General features: G+C 41.3%; 1 protein-coding gene across 3 annotated transcripts in view; it reads left to right on the top strand.

Moving 5' to 3' along the window:
- LOC149022179 (rab GTPase-activating protein 22-like) overlaps positions 1 to 20,952 on the top strand; it is an 85,865-nt gene that overhangs the window by 15,535 nt on the left and 49,378 nt on the right. For all 3 annotated transcript variants that reach the window (XR_016172406.1, XR_016172407.1, XM_089150352.1), the window contains exon 4: positions 3,027 to 3,130. Coding sequence is in view for 1 of the 3 variants with exons in the window: in XM_089150352.1 (XP_089006478.1) it covers positions 3,027 to 3,130 (104 nt within the window). In the remaining 2 variants the exon portion in view is untranslated. The remainder of the gene's footprint in view (positions 1 to 3,026; positions 3,131 to 20,952) is intronic.

The following is a 20,952-nucleotide window of genomic DNA, read 5'->3' as shown; positions in this document are numbered from 1 at the left end:
CCATTAATGCCGCGAACTTCACTGGACCAGTGCGGACCTGAATGGCATAGATGGAAAACTGGTTCCAAATTGTTTTGTTCCAGTATCCATTCAGCAGTTTATTATTATTTTGGGTGATCTCGTAATCTTTTATTTGTATTGAAATCAAGTACATAGTTGAGTTCTCCCTTATTTTATTTAGGAATGTAATTAGGAATCCTATCATTATATTTTGGGTTGTAACTGATGCTGGAGAATATAGAATGGAATATTTGAGATTGGATTTAGTTGGAGTGCACTTGCATAGCATTTCCTCTTGAATTCTACTTAGTCATCTTCCAATCCTTTTCCTGTTTTCTACTCCTTGTTTCCCTTTGTCATCTCCTTTTCCTGTACTGTACTGGGCAGTGCCTGCAGTCGTATGTGTTGAGTTCGATCTTCCTTATTCTTTATCCATAATTGATGGTTTGGGGAGAATTTATGACTTGGGTGTACTGAAACTCTGCAATTTTGTTTATAATAGAAAAGAAACAAAAAGAGAATATTCTCTGAAGGTTAGAAGACATTATTAGCCTACTGATAAGTTGGTGCTTGGATATGACCCATACCCAACTTGTGCATAGGAGGATGAAACGATTTAATACTTAACCCTGTAGTTTAAAAATAAAATAAAAATGAAGAAGCTGGCCAGAAGACATGATAAACGAAGTGCAAATCGTTTCCTACTCTATCCTCTCTTTGATGCAACAGCGGTCAATCTTCACATGCTTTGTGTGATCATGTTGGACTGAATTGTGAGCAATACTGGTGGCAGATTTATTGTCGCAATTAAGCATCATAGGCAAAGAATGGGAAGAGCCAGAATTTCAACAGTCCCTGGAGCCACATCAATTCATGAGTGCCATGGCTGGAACTCAACATCAGCACAATGCCTAGCAGCCAATAGTCCATTTCTTGCTCCTCCCAAGTGACCAAGTTACCTCAAACAGAAGTTCAGTAACCTGATATAGAGGTCTTTCATCAGGAGAGTTAGCCTAGTCTGAGTAGGTAAAGGCTTCCAATGGCTAGTGATCATGAGGTGATAAAAGATTTCCCTTTTGTGAAGCTCATAGACTGGCCCTTTTTTTGGGTCCAGGCGATCTGGTGTTGCCTTGTCAACTATGGTGTAGCTTTTTTTAAATTTCATTATTTGCAAGTCACAGCCTTCTATGTTGGAAACTTAGTGTGTTAAGGATCATGCATATATTGAGTCATTGTCTAGTCATGCTGACAGAAATGGTGATGTCTGGCGGAGCAAGGGATAGATCGACCATTTTCCAATCAAGATCCAACCGTTAGTACTGCTTTTTTATCCACAGATTTATCAATCATGCTCTAGAGAGACAGATATTGGCTTCAACAGGAGTGTTTGAAGGTTGGCACTCTGACATGTCATTTCCCAATAACAAGTCCAAAGCATAATTCCGTTGTTAGAGTAGAACACCTTTGGTGGAATGGGCAATCTCAATGTGAAGAAAATATCATAATGAACCAAGCTCCTTTCTCTGAAACTATGTATGAATTATCAGTGTTGCTTCTGTGAGAATACTACCTTCCACATGGATTATAAGAATTGGAATCTTGGACTCAAATTGCTTGATGTATAGAGTTTTGTCACCGTTGTTTCTTGTGTAAACAAAGGATACCATTGTACCAAAGAATTGCCAAACCAAGTTTGTGGTGATTGCTTATGTACCATTCAGCCTACACAGTTTTCCATGAGTATTATGAGTAGCAAAACTAAGAGGAACAACCAGATATACCTCTTCTTCAAGTTCACCTTGGAGGGGTGCGTCTTTGACTTCTAGCTTGTGAAATTCCCACCAAGTTTATTAATAGATGACAGAATAACATGGACAGAAGCAGGAGCAGATGTCTTGTGGTTGTAACTAGCAAGGCCAGAGATCTGTAGGAATTCTGTAAAATCAACCTGGCTTGTATTGATTAGTGGTACCATCGACATACTGTTTGACAGCAAACGCCTATTACTAACTTTCTGTCGACTGAGTAGGATGGCACCAATTCCCAAGTCCCAAGTCCCAAGTGCAATCTTTGCTAGAGCTTGGATCACCTTGACATAGCTGCCTTCAACTGGGATCTTGAAGAGCTTCCTGCCAGTTATTATGGAGAGAGGCCGAGGAGATAGAAGCTATGATAGCATGGATTGATGGGGGAAAAGTTTCAGCCATTCCCTCCTTGCTTAGCGGAGGGCTAGGACTTGCAGCTCATCCTGGAGGGCCAGCCACATCCATGAACATAGGATGTTGGGGGCATGTGGAGGAAAGGGATTGTGGAAGAGTGGAAAGCTGTTAGGCTAGGGACTGTTTTATTGAGAATGAAAGGAGGGAGGGAAGCATAGGCAGTTTTTGACTAGGGTGTTGCAACTTGCAAGAGGGTCTTGCAGGGGAGAGCTGGAGTTTCTCGGGTAGGCTGTGGGTTGAAGTTTTGCTACTGTACTCAATACTGTAATCCCTGTTTCACAATCTTAAGATTGACATTCAACCATTTCCCCTCTTAAATAGAGCTGTGCTGTGCGTTGCTGTCGCTGCTGCTTCTGTGTTGGTGTGTGTGTGAGTGTGTATTAAGTTGAGTGCTGTAAGATAAATGAATGCTTAACAATTCCACAGAAGAGTAGCCCAATTTGGTGTTGTACCTGCATGAAACAGCTTCTCTGAAGGGTAAGGCTTTGTGCATTGATGACCCTTCCTAGAAACTGCAGTAGGTTGATTCAACAGAAAAGCAGCTCAATTTGGTGCTGGACCATCCTGTAACAGCTTCTCTGTGAAGTGGGGTAAAACTGTGGACATTTATGACCCTTCCCAGGTCCTGCAGTGGTGGCAGCATTCAATTTAGACTTCGTTGACAACTTATCATGATTGGCTTTGTAAAGATTTATTTAAGATTACATTTGTGTAGATTTCCATGTCAGAATGAAGTCGTTTTACCACAGAGGCATCGAGAAGTTATGTTCTGGCTTATTTTTATGTGGTTTGATCCTTTTTGGCCAGGGTGTGGATCCATCTATAAGGGCCGAAGTCTGGGAATTTCTTCTTGGTTGTTATGCACTGAGCAGCACTGCAGAGTACAGAACACAACTGAGAATGGCTCGGAGGTCTGGCTCCCTTCACTTTGATTAACCTTCAAGTCTGCACTAACTATTTCTTAATGAAAATGAAAATATGTATTTCTGAATAATATGAGCGCACTAGAATGTAAGGTGCACATAATGCATAAATCCTAGTCATTGTAAAATCTTCCACCCCTTTGTTACGGTGAATTTTTGTTGGCTGCTGTATCTACTCGTTCAGTCTGTGTAATTCTTCCCCATGTGCAGTATGTATATTATTATTATTATTATTTATTAATCTCAAGCACAAAACTTCCCCATGTGCAGTATGTATATTATTATTATTATTATTATTTATTAATCTCAAGCACAAAACAGTGATTATTGTATAGTATTTTCTAGCACTCTGCAGTGTAGAATCTGTACATTGCTCACATAACAAGTTTGAATAGAGGCAATTAGGATACATTGTGTATATACAGTAATCTACTCTTGATTCCAAGAAGTAGGCCTGACAACTCTGCAGAAGCTTTCATCTATTTCTTGTAAAAGCTGGAAGCTATGAATTTCTAATGATCTACAATGAGAAATGTACCTGTAAAGAAATAGGAATTTAGTTTCTTATAAGAAATTGCAATATTCATTTTATCCATAAGGACCATAACATCTAGTAGAAGTTGCTAGGATCCTGAATTTTCTCTTCTTTACCAAATGGAGTAGTCACTCAGTATACAGGGTACTCCATCATCTCCAAAGGTGGGGATAGGAAATAACTTGTATGCACCCAAATTATAAGGAAGTGTCTTTCCTTATGGCAGGAATGATGACATAGGGAGCTGCCTCTGCCTTGTATGCATGACATAGTGGTTGTCCAAATGCATGGCCCTTAGTTCATGGCTGTCAATATGGTGAAGCTAGTAAAGGGCTTAATTCCGAATGATGGCTGCTCATCATGTGTGCATCAATCTGTGGAAAGAGGAGGCCTATAATCTCTGGAGTCCAGTGTAGAAAGATTTGAGATGTTATACCCCTTGCTTGGTTACTTTCAACATCCCTCTGGTCTTCCATTGCATTTTATTTTGCCAAAATTGATGGAAAAATTGTGTACTTTGGAGTTGAAGTTTACACAAGTATAAGATCTTGGATTTGGACCTGGTTTTGGTCAGGCCCATAACTGAGATGTGCAGCATGTCACATGTGCCAGATCTTGTTTCGACATTGGGCTTCCCTAGGTTGAAACTTGGGTTGCGTCCCTGTGTTATGTTTCTACCATGTCTGAAGACAAGGCAATTTGTAGATATAGTTAGTTTTTGATCAAGATTTAGTTCCATGAGTCGATGTTCCCCACAATGAGAGTGTCATGAAATTTTGGACTTCTGTTTGTTACAGTCAAAATGAACAAATATGATACCTTGAGATACACCATTTGGATTTTCTTTTCTTAACATCTGAATGAAAGGGCATACTTTCACAGAGAACTCAATTTCTTTTCCAGTGTACAAGTTTTTCTTTCCTCTCTTTCTTTTTTTTCTTTTCTTTCTTTCTTTTTTTTTTCTTTTTTTTTTTTAGCAGTCAATTCACTTCAGTGCAAATCTGGCAAGCTTATGTGGTGTTCTATTTTCTTAGCCACCATCTGGAGTATCTGGGTAAGGAAGGAGTTAAGGAGAACCTTTAGAGGATGGCAAAGGATGGTCCATTATATTATTCATCCTGTTATGGTCAAGACTCAAGACCAAGATTTGAGTTCTTGGTCATGAGCCAAATCTCAGTCAACCAAAAAATAGAGATCTGGTAAAAAAATTCCTACTCAACTCGAGTGAACTCAAGGGCCCACCTCGGTGGGTTTCAGGGCTCCGGTTGGTCTGAAATTTGGTATTTAGCCTACTTTAGGCCTTCTACTCAACTCGAGTTACCTCAATTTCAACTTGAACATATCTTTGAAGCGGAAATGCTGAAGGAATGATCATACATGACTTATAAAACATGAGATACATAACCACTAATTGATATGAATGAAAACATAAAGGTTTTCAGTCAAAAGATACACCAAACATGTTCAATTGTTCACATTCCACATCATGAGATTGTAGCATTGGTGTACTTGTAAGATACACCACAAGATTACAAGAGACCAAGGTATAAATTTGGTCTTGTCTCACTGTCTCAACGTTGTTGAGATAGCCGGATACCAAGATCTCGATGAAACATGGTACAACTTTGTACCATGCTTTAACAGCCTGTTTTTGTGGGTTTTAAGTGTTTTCTGGGTCTGATTTTTGGTGTACAACTGAATTTTAGGCCAATACGCACAATTGAAATGCTATTTTTTACTAAAACCTAACACAAAGTGATGTTCTTAATTTTCACATTATCAGCTATATGTAGACAAAACTGGAAGTTTGGAACATGTGCAAGAGAACACTGAAACTTTCATTAAAATACAATAACAAATACAAGAACAAGTAAAATTTGAAGTCATAACATGGTAAACTCAGTACTGAGTTTCAAATTACAATGAATAAGGTACAAGTTCACAAGTCCACAAAACTCCATCAATCATTAGAATGATACCTATTCTACTAATAGTTGTTGTGTCGGCCTGGCTCATTCTATGCCACACGGTCATCTCATGATGGAAGCTGAGAAGTATCGAACAGAACTGGACACCACCTCCATGAATGTGGCATAACCACATAATGAAGGTAACTGCTCCCTGGATATGGCTCCTCACCATATTGTGAAGTTGCGATGTACTCCCACTTGATCTACCACTGTAGGTCTCATACGGATGGTATGGTGTCACCGGCCTTGGGTATGAGTATGGATATGCTGATTGGTGTGCAGGGACAGATAGGGATAAGGGCGGGTAGGGGAATATAACACCAATGAAAGAAGACCTTGTGCCCCTTATTGCGACTCGGATTGTGACTTTTGAGTCAGAGGAACCATAGTGAATGCTGGGAGAAGATGGAGCAGGCATCCCCATCCCAACCATCTCACCAGATGGGTTAAAATATGTGCCACATACTCTAGGCCCCTTTGAGATGATCTCCTATCAATAGTCTCAATACTCATATCACAAAGCCCCATAAGCTCTCAATGTCCATCTCTGTCTGCCCTGGGGGGTGGGACTAGCCACGTGGCCCGCTTGAGTAACTCCTAGTCCTAGTGAATGAGGAGGGCCTGTTCCTATGATGAGGTATGCCACCATGTTGTGTATCTTAGGTGACGTGTGAACTATGACTCCCGAGTGAATCTGATGGGGTTTGATGAATCTGGTAAGGTACCACATAATGCTCTCGAAGTCAACGACCACCACCACCACCATGACCATCACCACCATCAATGCCTGTAGGGCTTCTAGTCTCAACTCCTATAGTAGCAGAATCTCCACCATCGTCCCTAATACGAGTCCCAACCTGACTAGGGTGCTGGTCTCATCTGCATCCTGACCAAGTGTAGAAAGCTGAGCCTCATTATCAGCATCATCATCACACAGGCCCATGGACCAATTGATGTAACCCTGGAATACTCAGTGGCAGGATCTTTTCTTTTAAAGCAGCAGGCAGTCTTGGGCTCAATACCTTGCTGTTTGGTTAAAATCTCTAAGAAAAGCCGCAATCTAGGGCTTGTGCACCTGTTGTTCAGGTCTGGAATTCAAGGACAGCAGCAAATTGTATCAAAAAACACTAGGAGCCCTGCGCTAGGCCTGATGTGGTTTCCAACCCGTGGTTCTAGATATAGGTTTAGGATAAAGTGGGGAGGAGTTTAGGGTTTGGCCAAGCTAGGGTTATGTCTGAAAATAAAAGAAGTAGGGTAGGGGATGTGGATGCTAATCCTAAGTATGTAAAAGGGGGATGGGGTCTATGGTTGTTTCACCTTCTAGGGTTTAGGGTTTTAGCAGAATTTTTAGAATTCTGGAATTTCCCGATTCTGCTGCAAGAGGAAAAGAAGGAAAAGAAGAAGAGAATGAGAGAAAAGGGCCTGAGGAGTGAAGGGACTCAACTGTAGGGTCCCAAGGGAGGGAGAAGAGGGTTGCAATTGGGATTGGGGAAGGGCTGTGCAGGGGTTGGGTAGGGGAGAGGGCTGGAATTACACTATTAGGAAGGGGATTCTTGAGTGGATGCAGATTTGATGAAGCTCCTAGGGTTGCCATAGGGTCTAGGGGCTGTTTTGAGCTTAAAATATATGAGTGCCGTATACTTGTTGATCCTTGTTACATCAGCAATCCTCTTCAGCAATAGTGCCTCCACCAGCTGATCCCTCGAAGAGATCACCTGCTGCCTCCCTAGCATGTACCTGACCCTGATCTGCCATGAATGATCTATGTCAATCCTAGCCTCTTGAGCAATAATTGGTCCAACAGTGGCTTACCTCTGTCCCTCACCCAATCAACAATAGGGACTTCATCATCTGCCCTCCACCTTAAAGACATCAGCGAGATCGATGATATCCCTTTGCATATTACCCTATATGCCCATGTGTATGTGGTGGAGCCTTAACCTCATATTGTAGTGCAGAGACCAAGTCATTGAGGCATTTGGAACCCTATCTGTTCTTCCTTTTTGAGTGGATCAAAGAAAGGTGCTCCAATTCCTTTCACATCCGGAAGTAGAGTAAGTTTGCAGGAGGACCTTGATCCCCACTTGCCTTAAGTTCTCTATGCTCCCACAATATAAAACCCACCACTCAACTTCATTATAACAAAAACATTAAGTTATTACTTATTAGTTAATCTAATAATAATGTAAAATGTAATAATGGTTAGGAGCTATTGATATAACTAGGATCACCGTGTGACCAACCTTGTAAAGCAACATCTAACCTAAATGACTTGAATGCGTCCCTGAAAGTCTTGATCGACAATGATATGTAATGATGATTAGCTCCTAGGAGTTATTGGAGGCAAGCAAGAAATTTTGGTTGAAACCTGGATTTTGACCTAGAGAAAGTGTGAGATTTCCAGGTTTCAACCGAAATTTCCGTTGAAACCAGTGATTTTTTACCTGAAGTTTCAACCTTCATTTTTGAGCCTTATATGAACTCAAAATGATTTGGATTCTTGCATCGTACCTATTTCAAGCATAATAAACACAATGGAACTAGTAGTTTACCAAAAAAACCATTGAAAAAGTAACATTCAAGTATGTAGTATCAAGGTAAAAAATTCGATCGAAATGAACATTTCGACCTTGGAAAAGGTCAAAATTTCGAGATTTCGGTCGAAATTTCGACCGAAACTGGATATTTTTTTCTTGATTCTTGAAAACTCAATTTCGAGCCTCAAATGCACTCAAATTGATTTGGATTTTTGCATACTAGCTATTTCAAGCATAATAAACACTATAATAACTACTAGTTTACTAAAAAACTACTGAAAATGTAACATCCAACATTCCAAGTATATAGTACATGAATCAGAGAAGAAGCTGTATTATTATTACTTACAAGTTACAACTTACAAGTCTATTCTATTCAAGCCTCAAGGTCTCCCTCTTCTGTCTGCACCCCATACAAATGACAATATAACTCCCATGATGTTTGCCCCCGCCCCATATAGTTTTGGACATAGTAAAAACTGCACCTCTGTATGTGGCCTCATCCACATGCATAAGATTCCCTAACGGTGGGAAGTTGTGAATCTCCAAAGGAACTAGTGGTGGTGGGCCTTGTGGCTGTGGAATAGTGTGGAAGATCTGCTCAACAAATGAAAGACCACCCTGCCCCTGGCTCTCAGGACTAGGAGAAGGATAAGGATACTGATAAGGTCGCAGTGGCTGACTCCGATAATCGACAGTGGGAGGGACACCATAAGCTCCATAGGCCGCTCCATCACCATAAGGCTCTAGTCGTGGCTGACCGGCTCGACCCCTGAACGATAGCCGGAGAGGGACACCATATGGTCCATAACCATAAGGACCATAACCATAAGTCTACTTGGTAGAACCAATACTCTCCACAGCAGTATCATATAAGGACTCTGCAGGCCTATGCCATCCGGATCCTCTGGAGGTGGAGGAGTCTCTAGCATCATCAATGCTCATCGATCTCATAGATCCCACCAAGCTCTCGGCATTGGATGGACGGTAGGACCCATATGATGGCGTGTCCTCTGTGCTCCAGCCATGCTTGTCTCCCCTTCCCCTTCCTCGAATATGTAGAGGAAACATTTTTGCCTCGAGATGCAGCTCCAAAGATGGTCTGAATCCTGTGTCGCGTGGGTGAACTGACTCTCTCCTGTGAATCTTGGTGGTCGTCCTCCCCCCACTTGACTCTCACGTCAGCAGGTGGTGGTGGTGGTGGTCTCTCCCTAGGATCAGCTGAATCCTGATCACGAGGTCCCACACCCTCCTCATCCCCTCCATCATCACCATCACCGTCATCATCACCACCATCGACGTCATCGCCGGAGGCCTGAGTCACCTCATCCTCAGTGTCGGACCAGAAAATCAAATCCTCACTCTGGGTGGATGCACTAGGGTGTGGCACGAAGGGACGGGCGGGCTCTGCATGTGGCCTCCCCTCTTGGGCCATGAAGTCCCCCACATCAGCCCCCATCTCCTCTGCAATCTGACTATTGGGAAGACCTCCATCCTCATCCAAAGCAATCCGTCTCCACTATCCCCGATCCGATCAACTACTTGGTTATCATCATCATCCATCTCAAATATGTCGGCCAACTCGATATTGGTGCTCTCTCTGTCCATCCCCTGTCTAATATGATCCTCTCTCAGTCTCATATTATAGTGTAGGTAGACAAGGTCCTCTAGACGCTTCACACCCAATCGGTTGCGCCTCTTAGAGTGAATGAGGCTGAAGGTGCTCCAATTTCTCTCACAACCAGTGGCAAAACATGTTTGGGAGAGCACTTTGCTTGCAATCCTACTCAAGTTGTGTGAATCACGTCCAAATTGCAACCACCACTCAGCTGCAACAAACATAGACTCCAAGTCATTTTAATACTTAAATAACTAAATTAAAGATAGAATATAATAATTAAATGTATAATGAAATAAATGAATGAACTTACCCGTAGGGGCGGTTTCCCGTCCCGATACGGCCACAGCACGACCGAAGCTCCCAGTGGCATCCCTAAAAGCCTTTATCTAATATATAAAGAGAAAAAACAATAACTAGTTAGTACTTAGTAGTTACTAGGTTAATGACTTAGTATAAAACTACGAATTGTGAATATCAAATGATTCTAATCACTATCTCACCTCCATAAGGATGACTGCTTGTTTAGCTGTATCCGGTTCGAACTTCTCCACTACAGTTTGAACATTATCCATCAAATCTTGCCTCATCCCAAGATTGTCCTTGTAATGGTACTTGGGATTTAAATAGTATGCTGTGTAAGAAAAAGTATGTCATAAAAGGGAATAGTTAATGCTTAAGCCTTAATAGTGTGATAACATAATGAAAATTAAATTAAATACTAGACTTAAGTACTTAACAACTTAACAACTCACCAGCCTTATGCAGTGGATGCTGTAACATAGACTCCCATCTACTGTTGATGATTTGAAGGACTTTCTTGTTGCCGCGTGGGTGGACTCGAGCAACTTGCTGCTTCATCCTATCTACCTGCAGCAAATATGTGTGCTAGAGTAGGTTTTCTTTGCTGATCTACCATCCTCAACACATTCACCACAGGCTCAAGCATCTTCACTACTATCCTCACATTGTGCCAGAAACTCTCATCAAAGATAGTCAACTGAGCTCTCCTTCCTCCCACTGATGAAGAACCCTCCCGGTTAAACCACTCCTCCGATGCAAACATACTCCTAAGGCCGGTCTTCCTACTCTCAAAGCTCTGCAGATGCTATCCAATTAGTAGCAAATCTGGTTATGCTTGGCCTCACTAACTCACCCTGACACTTGTCCCTCATCATCCTTAATGCATAGGTGTGGTTATATATGAAGGTGCTAACATGTCGAGCTTGGTCCACCGTATTCTTCACAAGCTTGACCTTTCCAATCTCCTTCAACATTAAGTCAATGCGGTGAGCAGCACAAGGAGTCCAAAAGAGCCTATATCTCATCCATCCATCAAGGCATCAAGCCATCAATACAAAGTTATAAAGTGTACATGTATATGTGTAATGTAAATATATGTATTTACAAATGAAAATTAATACTATATGTTTAGACTTTAGATACCTGGAGTTCTCTTGCATCTTCAACCCAGCTTTCTTGTAGTTGGAGCCATTATCAGTCACAATTTGAATTACATTTTCCACTCCAACCTCCTTCACCACTTGCTTCAGTAATTTGTAAATGTATTTTGCATCATTCTTCTCACCGGATGCATCTACTGACTTGAGGAACACTGTCCTCCCATCACAATTCAACATAAAATTGATGATGGACCTGCAGTGGGGACCGGTCCAACCATCACCATCGTAGTCACTCCATAATGATTCCACATGGGCTTTAATCCCTTAATGTATTCATTTATGTCCTCTTTATGCTTAGGCAAATACACATTATATATCTCATATGGAGTGGGGCCCCGTACACCACTCCCGACCTCGCCTATCTCGCTCAATCATATCTCTGTAGTAGGGCCCCTGAGCTGTATGTGCTGGAACACTATGGTAATGCGCCCATTTGGAGAAAGCCATCCCCACTTTCTCCTTCACACTCCCCCATAAGTGCTTCAACTTTCTCTGTTTATGCTCAGGCCTCGCAAATAGGGCCGGATCATTGTGAAGAATCTCAAGATCCGGATCTGTAGGATGTGCTGAGGAAGCTTGACCCCTTGTAGGGGCCCGTGGGATAGGAGCCTCTTGCCTTACACTCTGAGACCTCCTCATGGGGACTTGGGAGCCACCTATGCCTCCCATACCTACTGGCTCTCTTGAGGACCCACAACCCAGACCCCTCTGTTGCCTCCTGATGTCATCAATCCTCTGTTGCTCCCTACTCATCATCATCGCCCTCCTCAGCTGATCGGCCTCTGGATCAGGGTCACTGTCTCTTGGCTCATCCCTACCATAACCCTCAGGATCTGGAAGGTCATCTAAGCAGGCATCCTCGAACTCATCCCTCTGTGTTCTCTTCTCTTTCCTCTTTTGCTTTCCACCACTAATATATGAGGCCATTGCCCTCTTGACCTCTCTGAGCACCTACGGGCACCTCTGTTACATCCATCCCCATTGCCACTAGCTAGATGCACCTTTAATCTAGTGGCCCCACCTCCTCCTATTTGTTTCTTGCAGTAATTACACTCACTTGTTCCTCTTATCAGCTGTCAGTGGCCTCCCATGATCCCTAGCTATGTCTGACATCTTTAAAATAGAGTGCCTGATACAAGAAACACACACTAAGTATCTTGAAAAGCTCCACAATATGCTCCAAAAATGACATACATGCTTCTAATAATAACCTCCTATTTTTAAATATATAAAAAAAATATGTATAACTATATAAGTATTTTTTAATATATAAATAATTTTAAAATATATAAAATACACACTAACTATCTTAAAAATATCCACAACATGCTCAAAAAATTGCATACATGCTTCCACTAATACTCTCCTATTTTTAAATTTAAAACAGAAATTAATTATTTTTTTAATATTTAAATATTTATTTTTAATTATTTAAATATATATTAAATACAGTAAAATTACATAATTAACAAAAAAAAAATTAATTCAACACCATCACAGCAATATGGTGTCTCAACTCTCACATACATCCATTTGAAGCTTATACATGTACTATATATAAACATTTTTAACAATATACATAATTTAGTAAATAATTTTTAATAACAGAAAAATAAAAAAATAGTAGGAAGAATCAAAAAATAATTTTGACACTACAAATTCATAGATCATCATTCTAAAGTAAACATATAAATTTGGAAGCAATCTAACATGATTTAAGGCACATATGAAACAAAAATAAAAAAATGAGGAAGTTGGTTACTCACCTTGCAAGATTTGAGAAAATGCACAAATGGAGGAGCAAATCAAGTGTTTGAAGGAAATGGAATACTAGAAATTAGGTGTAGAATGGGATGAAAGCAAGAGAAATCAGCAAAAATTGCAAAATCAGGTCGAAATCTCTTGGGCGATATCGCTCGAAACAGTCGAAACTGACGGTAGGTCGAAAATGAGCTTGATTTTAGGTATTTTAAAGCCTACGCAAGTGTCGTTTCGGCCCGATACCATATCGGCCCGAAATTTCAACTCGTATCGACCGAAATTTCGGTCGATACGAAACGAAATGGATACTTTTCGTGCCTACTACTATATTTCGTTTCGAGTTGGATTTTTGCAGGCATTTTGATCGAAATTTCGACCATTTCGATCGAATTTTCTTCCATGTGTAGTATATATGAGAAGAACTGAGAATATTACCAAGTATAAGTTTGCCTAATACATGTCTCCATCTTCCCTTTGCACCCTATACAAATGACAATACACGTCCCATGATGTATGCTCCATATAGTTGTTGAAGGAGTTGACAACTGCAGCTTTGTATATGGCCTCATCCACATGCCTAAGATGTTTTGATGGTGGGAATCTTCGGATAAGGAACTGGCTCAACTACAGATGGAAGGGCTGGTGGTGGCTATGGTATAAGAGTGGAAGATCTGCCCTACAAATGAAGAAACACCTTGGTCGTCGGTAGGGGTGGGGACACCATAGGCTCTATAATAATAATGAGGTTCTAGTGGCTGACTTCGATATGTGACAGTGGGAGAGACACCATAAGCTGCATAAGCGCCATGACCATAAGGCTCCACTGGTGGCTGACTTTGTTGCCAGGAGAGACACCATAAGATCCATGACCATAAGCTCCATAGGTGGACCCAGTAGAACCAACACTCTCCATTGTAGTATCATATGAGGACTCTGCAGGCGTATGCCATCCGAATCCTCTAGAGGTAAGAGTCTTTGGAATCATCTATGCTTACCCATCTCATAGAGCCCACCAAGCTCTCTGCATCAGCCGGATGTAAGACCCATATGATGGCGTGTCCTTTATGTCATATCAGTGCTGTCCCCCCTTCCCCTTCCTTAAATATGTTGATGAAACACTTTTGCCTTGAGATGCAGCTCCACTATGGTCTGAATCCTGTGTCGCATGGGTGAATTGACTCTCACTTGTGAATCTCGATGGTTGTCCTCTCCTTCCCTGACTCTCACGTTCTGGTGGTGGTGATCTATCCTTAGGATTAGTTGCCTAATCACGAGGTCCAACACTCTCATAATCCCCTCCATCATCATCATCTTCGTCGTTGAAGGAAGATGCAATTCAGGCAATCGAATCCTCACTCTGCGTGAATGCACTACGGTGTGGCACAAACGGATGGGCGAGTGCTGCATCTACACTCCCCTCCTAGGCTATGAAGTCTGCCACATCAGCCCCCATCTCCTCTGTAATCTGTCTATTGGATGATCCTCCTTCCTCATCCAACAAGGGCTCTCCATTGTCCTTGATCTAGTCAACTACTGGGTTATCATCATCATCCATCTGAAGTATGTTGGCTAACTCGATCATGTTACTCTCTTTGTTTGTCAACTGCCTAATATGATCCTCCCTCAATCTCACATTATAGTGTAGGTAGACAAGGTCCTTTAGAAGCTTCACACCCAATTGGTTGCGCCTCTTTGAGTGGATGAGGCTGAATGTGCTCCAATTTCGCTCACAACCAGTGGCAGAACATGTCTGGGAGAGCACTTTACATGCAATAGTATTCAAGTGGGGTCATAGTTGTCACGTCGACGAGGCGATGTGAGGCGGTTTTAGCTAGTTGAGGTGATGAGTCGATGAGGCGCCCTCCGAGGCGCTTTTGAGGCGGTCGAGGCGTTTTAAGTGAAATTTTTACATTTTAGTGTACATCTCATACACTAATTCATTATAAACCTATCATATCTTATATAATAAAAAAACTAATATTAGCCATTTAGCCTACCTCAAGTCATCCAACGTACTACAAACCACACATAGTAGGTCTTAAATAAATTCCAAGTATCATACTATCATTACCAAGAATCAAGATACGATAAAATGTGACTAAACAGTAAACAAATAGATGCATGAGCAAAACAAATAGACACTAGACGACATACCTTCATTAAATGTCACCAACACTAGCACCACCTACAACTCCATGGCTCCACCTCCACCAGCACCTACAACTCCACCTCTTCTACATTGTTGAGCTGTAGCCAAATATCCTCACAAGTAAAAGAAGAAAATGAAACAAAGCATATAGCCAAATATCTAAATAGAAAGTTTTAAATATTTAAGCAAACAATCCCACTTATATCTAAAATCTAAAGTCCAAATCCCAAATATAACAACACATCCATATCCAAAATTCCCAATAAAAATCCACAATCCATATCCAAAATTCCCAATAGGAAAGTATAAGTCAGCTAGTTATTATCATCATCAAGCAAATTGGTAGCAAGTGGGAGATCTTCTCGAAGTTGTTGCTCTAAAGAGGTAGACCTCAAACCAAAATCATCTACAATGTTCTCGTCATCATGCAAATCTTCCACTTTTTCCATGTCTCCATCAGACTCAGAGTCATGTTCCTTAACCACCCTCTCCAAAGACTTGCGATGTGAGTAACATATATTAACTCCAGCAGATGTTGATTCACTTGGTTGACATCTCCTTGGTCTGTTCTGGCCCTCAAGTGATGTAGATGCCCCTATAGCTCTATCAACAGTGCTCCAAGTAAGATCACCCTCAGGATGGAATAAATCATCAGGTTGATTAACCATCCACTCACTGCTCTAGTCAAGCTCATTAAGGAGTTGTGGATCATAATTTATACTCTTTAATTGCCCTTCATTGAACCTTTCTTGAAGACGACGATTGTACTGAATAAAAACTAGATCATTCAACCTCTCATGTTCCAGCCTATTCCTCTTCTTGGTGTGAATCTGAATTCATAAGCAATTGAAAAGAATCCCAAGTCATTCTTCTAAATTTAAATTTAAAAGTGTTTTAAATACTTGAATCATTTAATACTGTTAGGACCCTAGGGATGAGGCCATGTGGAATGAGGGTTAGTTAGGGTTACCCTAGGGATGAGGCCATGTGGAATGAGGGTTAGTTAAGGTTATTTGAGATAATAAATAGAGGGAAAGAGGGAAGAGAGAGGAATCGAATGATGAGGCCATGTGGAATGAGGGTTAGTTAGGGTTACCCTAGGGATGAGGCCATGTGGAATGAGGGTTAGTTAGGGTTACCCTAGGGATGAGGCCATGTGGAATGAGGGTTAGTTAGGGTTATTTGAGATAATAAATAGAGGGAAAGAGGGAAGAGAGAGGAATCGAATGTTTGGAGAGTCATGTGGGCAGCCGTAGGCTGAGGGAACACCGTGAGGTGTGGGGGTGATTGGCACCATAGAAACCAGTGTTATCTTGTTATTTCTTGCATTCGTGTATGAATTTTTGGGAAATATTATTAGGGTTTTATCAATTGGCATCAGAGCATTCACGATCCCAGGGAGGTAATGGCACTGCCTTCATTTTCTGGCAAAGGAGAAAGTCAGAGATGGATTCTAGAAATTATGTTGTTTTGTTGGGAGAACCAAATCGAGGAAGAGCAGTGGCTAGGAGTGACGATCCAACATTTGGAAGGAGAGGCACTCGACTGGATCTATGGCAAGGACTTGATGGAATTTACCTGGACAAACTTCAAGAAGGCATTGGTTAACGATTTCGGTAATGGGAAGGTTGCAACGAGTCCTCCTATCGAATCTGTATTGGTTCTTGGAGAGGAAGAATCGCAAAACCACTTTGTAAATCAATAGATAAAGCGGTGGAAGTCGCAGCCGGTTGGGATGTGTCTCGCCGAGCATGGAGAGAGAGAAGTTCAGGTATTGATGCCTACCAGCCCAAAGTTGAGAAGGAGAGAGATCATGCCGATGATTCGAAGAGGAATTAGGATCGAAGGACTCTAGCAAAACTCGCTGGAAAGCTGCAAACGGCGGCTGAAGTTTCTATCCCCAAAAATTGGGGAAGACGATGGTGGAGTTGGAGAGTTTTTAGGGTTGGTTTGGTTCACCCCAGACCGGGTTTTGGGTTGGTTTCACCCCTTAAGAGCCTAGGTTCTTCTAAAATTGGGCCCAACTCAAGTACACTTGTCCTCCCACATAGGGCCCAAACGAACCAAATATAAAGATTGGGCCACTTGGTTCCCAAAGAAACCTCCTTGGGCCCAACCTATCTCTTTAACCCCAAGTCCATCACATTTTATTAACCCATATTTCTTAATCCATTTCATTTTCAAGACCCACAGCCCAATCCAGCCCATCAAACCAACGTCCCACCCATTTATCATAAGCCATAGTTTGTATTTGGACCCCACCCATTTAACACATCTATTATGGGCCTGGCCCGTCTCGTTAACCCAAAGTCCACTTCTTCTGATTTTTAATTTGGGCCCAATTAACTCAATCAGACCAAGGTTCAAACCAAGGCTCAGTTCAAACCAACGATTCACCAAACCAGCGGTCCGACTGAGCCAATAAGAGGAAAATCCATCGTCTTCAACCTCTGGACTGCAAAATGGAAAGGGAGGCGGCAACGATGGGGCTGCAGCAACTGAAGGGGAGATTCAATGCTCCATTACGGCGAAGGGAAAAAAAAATAATTCCAGACCAAACGCTTTGCTCCAAGTCTGATTTTGAGCAGTGGGTGTGTTATTCAGCCTGGGAGGACGATATTGAATTACTACGGCACCATCATATGACTAAACTTCAACAATTCCATCACCTTGGGGACAAGGTGATTTTCGAGGGGTCGGTAGTGTTAGGACCCTAGGGATGAGGCCATGTGGAATGAGGGTTAGTTAGGGTTATTTGAGATAATAAATAGAGGGAAAGAGGGAAGAGAGAGGAATCGAATGATGAGGCCATGTGGAATGAGGGTTAGTTAGGGTTATTTGAGATAATAAATAGAGGGAAAGAGGGAAGAGAGAGGAATCGAATGTTTGGAGAGTCATGTGGGCAGCCGTAGGCTGAGGGAACACCGTGAGGTGTGGGGGTGATTGGCACCATAGAAACCAGTGTTATCTTGTTATTTCTTGCATTCTTGTATGAATTTTTGGGAAATATTATTAGGGTTTTATCAAATTCTTACAAACTCAAATGTGTTCCAATTCCGTTCACAACCAGAGGAAGAACAACAAAGGCCTAGTATCCTCCGTGCAATCCTTGTAAGCTCAAAAGCATTTCCTCCATGTGTATCCCACCATGTAACTATAGTATATATATATAAAAAAAAGATTAACATAAAAGCATACAAGTAAACCAAGTAGAACTAAAATAAACCAAATAAGTATAACTAAAAATAAAAAAACATACAAGTAAAAACTTACGAGGACTCATAGTTCTACGCTGTCTGATAGCCATAGTTGTGGAGAAAGGACCTCTACCTTGCTTGTATTCACTTGCCAAGGACAATACCATATCTTGTAGATGTGCATCAGGCACTAGTCTTCCAACAACTTCATTGAAAGAAGTTTGGAGAAAACTGATCAACTCACAATCATCTACAATATTTAAGTTGTAGAATTTCCCAGGATTCAAAAATAAGGCTGCACCATATAGAGGTCTCTCCATCTGACACTCCCATCGCTTGCCAATTATTTGTATGACTTTCTTCTAGAGTCGTTCTTTGCCTCCAAAATTGTCCTTTATTCTTCTCTTGGCCTCTTGCATGGCTACAAACACTTCAGGCAATGCGGGTCTTTCATTAGCATCCACAATCCTTAATACAATCATAAGAGGTTGTGATGCTCTAATACAATCCTCCACACCATGCCAAAATGCTGTTGAAAAAGTTGTTTCCGCTACTTTCTTCCCTACTTCTGTCATGGACAAATTGGATTTTGTCCACTCCTTAGAAATGAATAAGTGCCTTAAGTCATCCTTGTGTTTCAATAAGCTTTGCAATGTCAAGAATGAAGTGGCAAACCTAGTCACTGCAGCCCTCACAAGATCCTTGCCATTTGTCTTCTTTCTCAAGGCCTCCAGCAATCTTGTGTGCCTATAAATGAAAGTGGTTATTCTCTTCCCCTGAATTATCACCTTCTTATATTGTTTCAAATTCCCAATGTCCTCTAGCATCAAATTAAGACAGTGGGCTGCACAGGGAGTCCAATATAATGTGGTCCTCTTCTCCATTAATAATGCCCCTGCTGCTTTGTAATTTGAGGCATTATCAATCACCACTTGAATTACATGCTCTTCCCCAATTTCTTCAACTTTGTTACCAATAACTAAAAAAGCATTTTTGCATCTTGCACATGGCTAGATGTATCCACAGAACCAAGGAAGAATGTTCCCTCTGGACAATTGACAAGAAAATTGATGAGGTGCCTACCCTTTTTGTCAGTCCACCCATCAGACATGAGTGTGCATCCATATATCTTCCAATACCTTTCATAATTTTTCCTTATCTCCATCGTTCTTTCTTTTGCACTCTTCAATAAAGGCACCCTAACTTCATGGCAAGTTGGGGGTTTATGCCCAGAACCATATTGTGCAATAGACTCGACCATCACCTCAAAGCTTTTAGCTTTGACTGCATTGAATGGAATGCCACACTGATACACCCAATCAGCGATGTGGTTATCCACTCGCTTCTTTTCTTCGGTGGATCTCATTCTATTCAAGATTGTTGTTTGAGTAGCACCCTTTGCCCTCCTTTCTTCAACAACTTCTTCAGGAGTGCGTCTAACATGCATATCCATGGGACCCCTTACTGATGCCTTATTGAGGGCACTTTTTAGTCTTTTTGATGCAGTCCCAGAGCTTGATATCTTGGAGCACACCTCAACCTCAGACCCTACACTAGGTAATGTACCTCCTTCAGTAGAGAGGAGAATAGGATGTTCTTTTCCAATTACTTGTTGAATGTCATCATACTCCTCATTATCCAAATCAGTAACAACTGCCCTCTTTTTATTTTTCACCAACACTGCATTCATCTCTTGGGCAATTTTTTGCAGTGGTTTTAGTGCACTTCACAACATCCCCATATCCACCCACTAGATGTTGCTTCAATCTTTTGATTCCTCCTTTAAAGTTTTTGTTGCACAAAGTGCACCTGACTGTATTCCTATCAGCAACATCTGGCCAATACCCATATTTCCACCCAAGGAAATTTTTGATCGATATGGTAATTTCGACCTTGAAAAAGGTCGAAATTTCCATGTTTCGGTCGAAATTTCGACCGAAACTGGATACTTTTCATCTGACTCTTGAAAAGTCAATTTCGAGCCTCAAATGCACTCAAATTGATTTGGATTTTTGCATACTACCTATTTCAAGCACAATAAACACTATAGAACTACTAGTTTACTAAAAAACTACTAAAAATGTAACATCCAAGTATCCAATATTCCAAGTATATAATACATGAATCAGAGAAGAAGCGGGAATGTTATTACTTACAAGTTAGTGAGTTACAAGTCTATTCTATTCAAGCCTCAAGGTCTCCCTCTTCCGTCTGCACCCCATACAAATGACAATACAACTCCCATGATGTTTGCCCCATATAGTTTAGACATAGTCAACAACTACATCTCTGTACGTGGCCTCATCCACATGCATAAGATTTCCTAACGGTGGGAAGTTGTGAATCTCCAAAGGAACTAGTGTGGAAGATTTGCTCAACAAATGAAAGAGCACCCTGGCTCTCAGGACTAGGAGAAGGATAAAGATAAGGATATTGATAAGGTCCCAGTGGCTGACTCTGATAATTGACAGTGGGAGGGACACCATAAATAGTAGGAAGAATAAAAAAATAATTTTGACACTACAAATTCATAGGTCAACACTCTAAAGTAAACATATATAAATTTGGAAGCAATCTAAC

Source organism: Hakea prostrata, chromosome 3, assembly GCF_041222555.1.
Source record: "Hakea prostrata isolate BN-2017 chromosome 3, UWA_Hpros_2, whole genome shotgun sequence".
In the NCBI taxonomy this organism is placed as follows: Eukaryota; Viridiplantae; Streptophyta; class Magnoliopsida; order Proteales; family Proteaceae; genus Hakea; species Hakea prostrata.
Note: the sequence above shows the minus strand (reverse complement) of the source record. Positions and strands in the feature narration are given on the sequence as shown.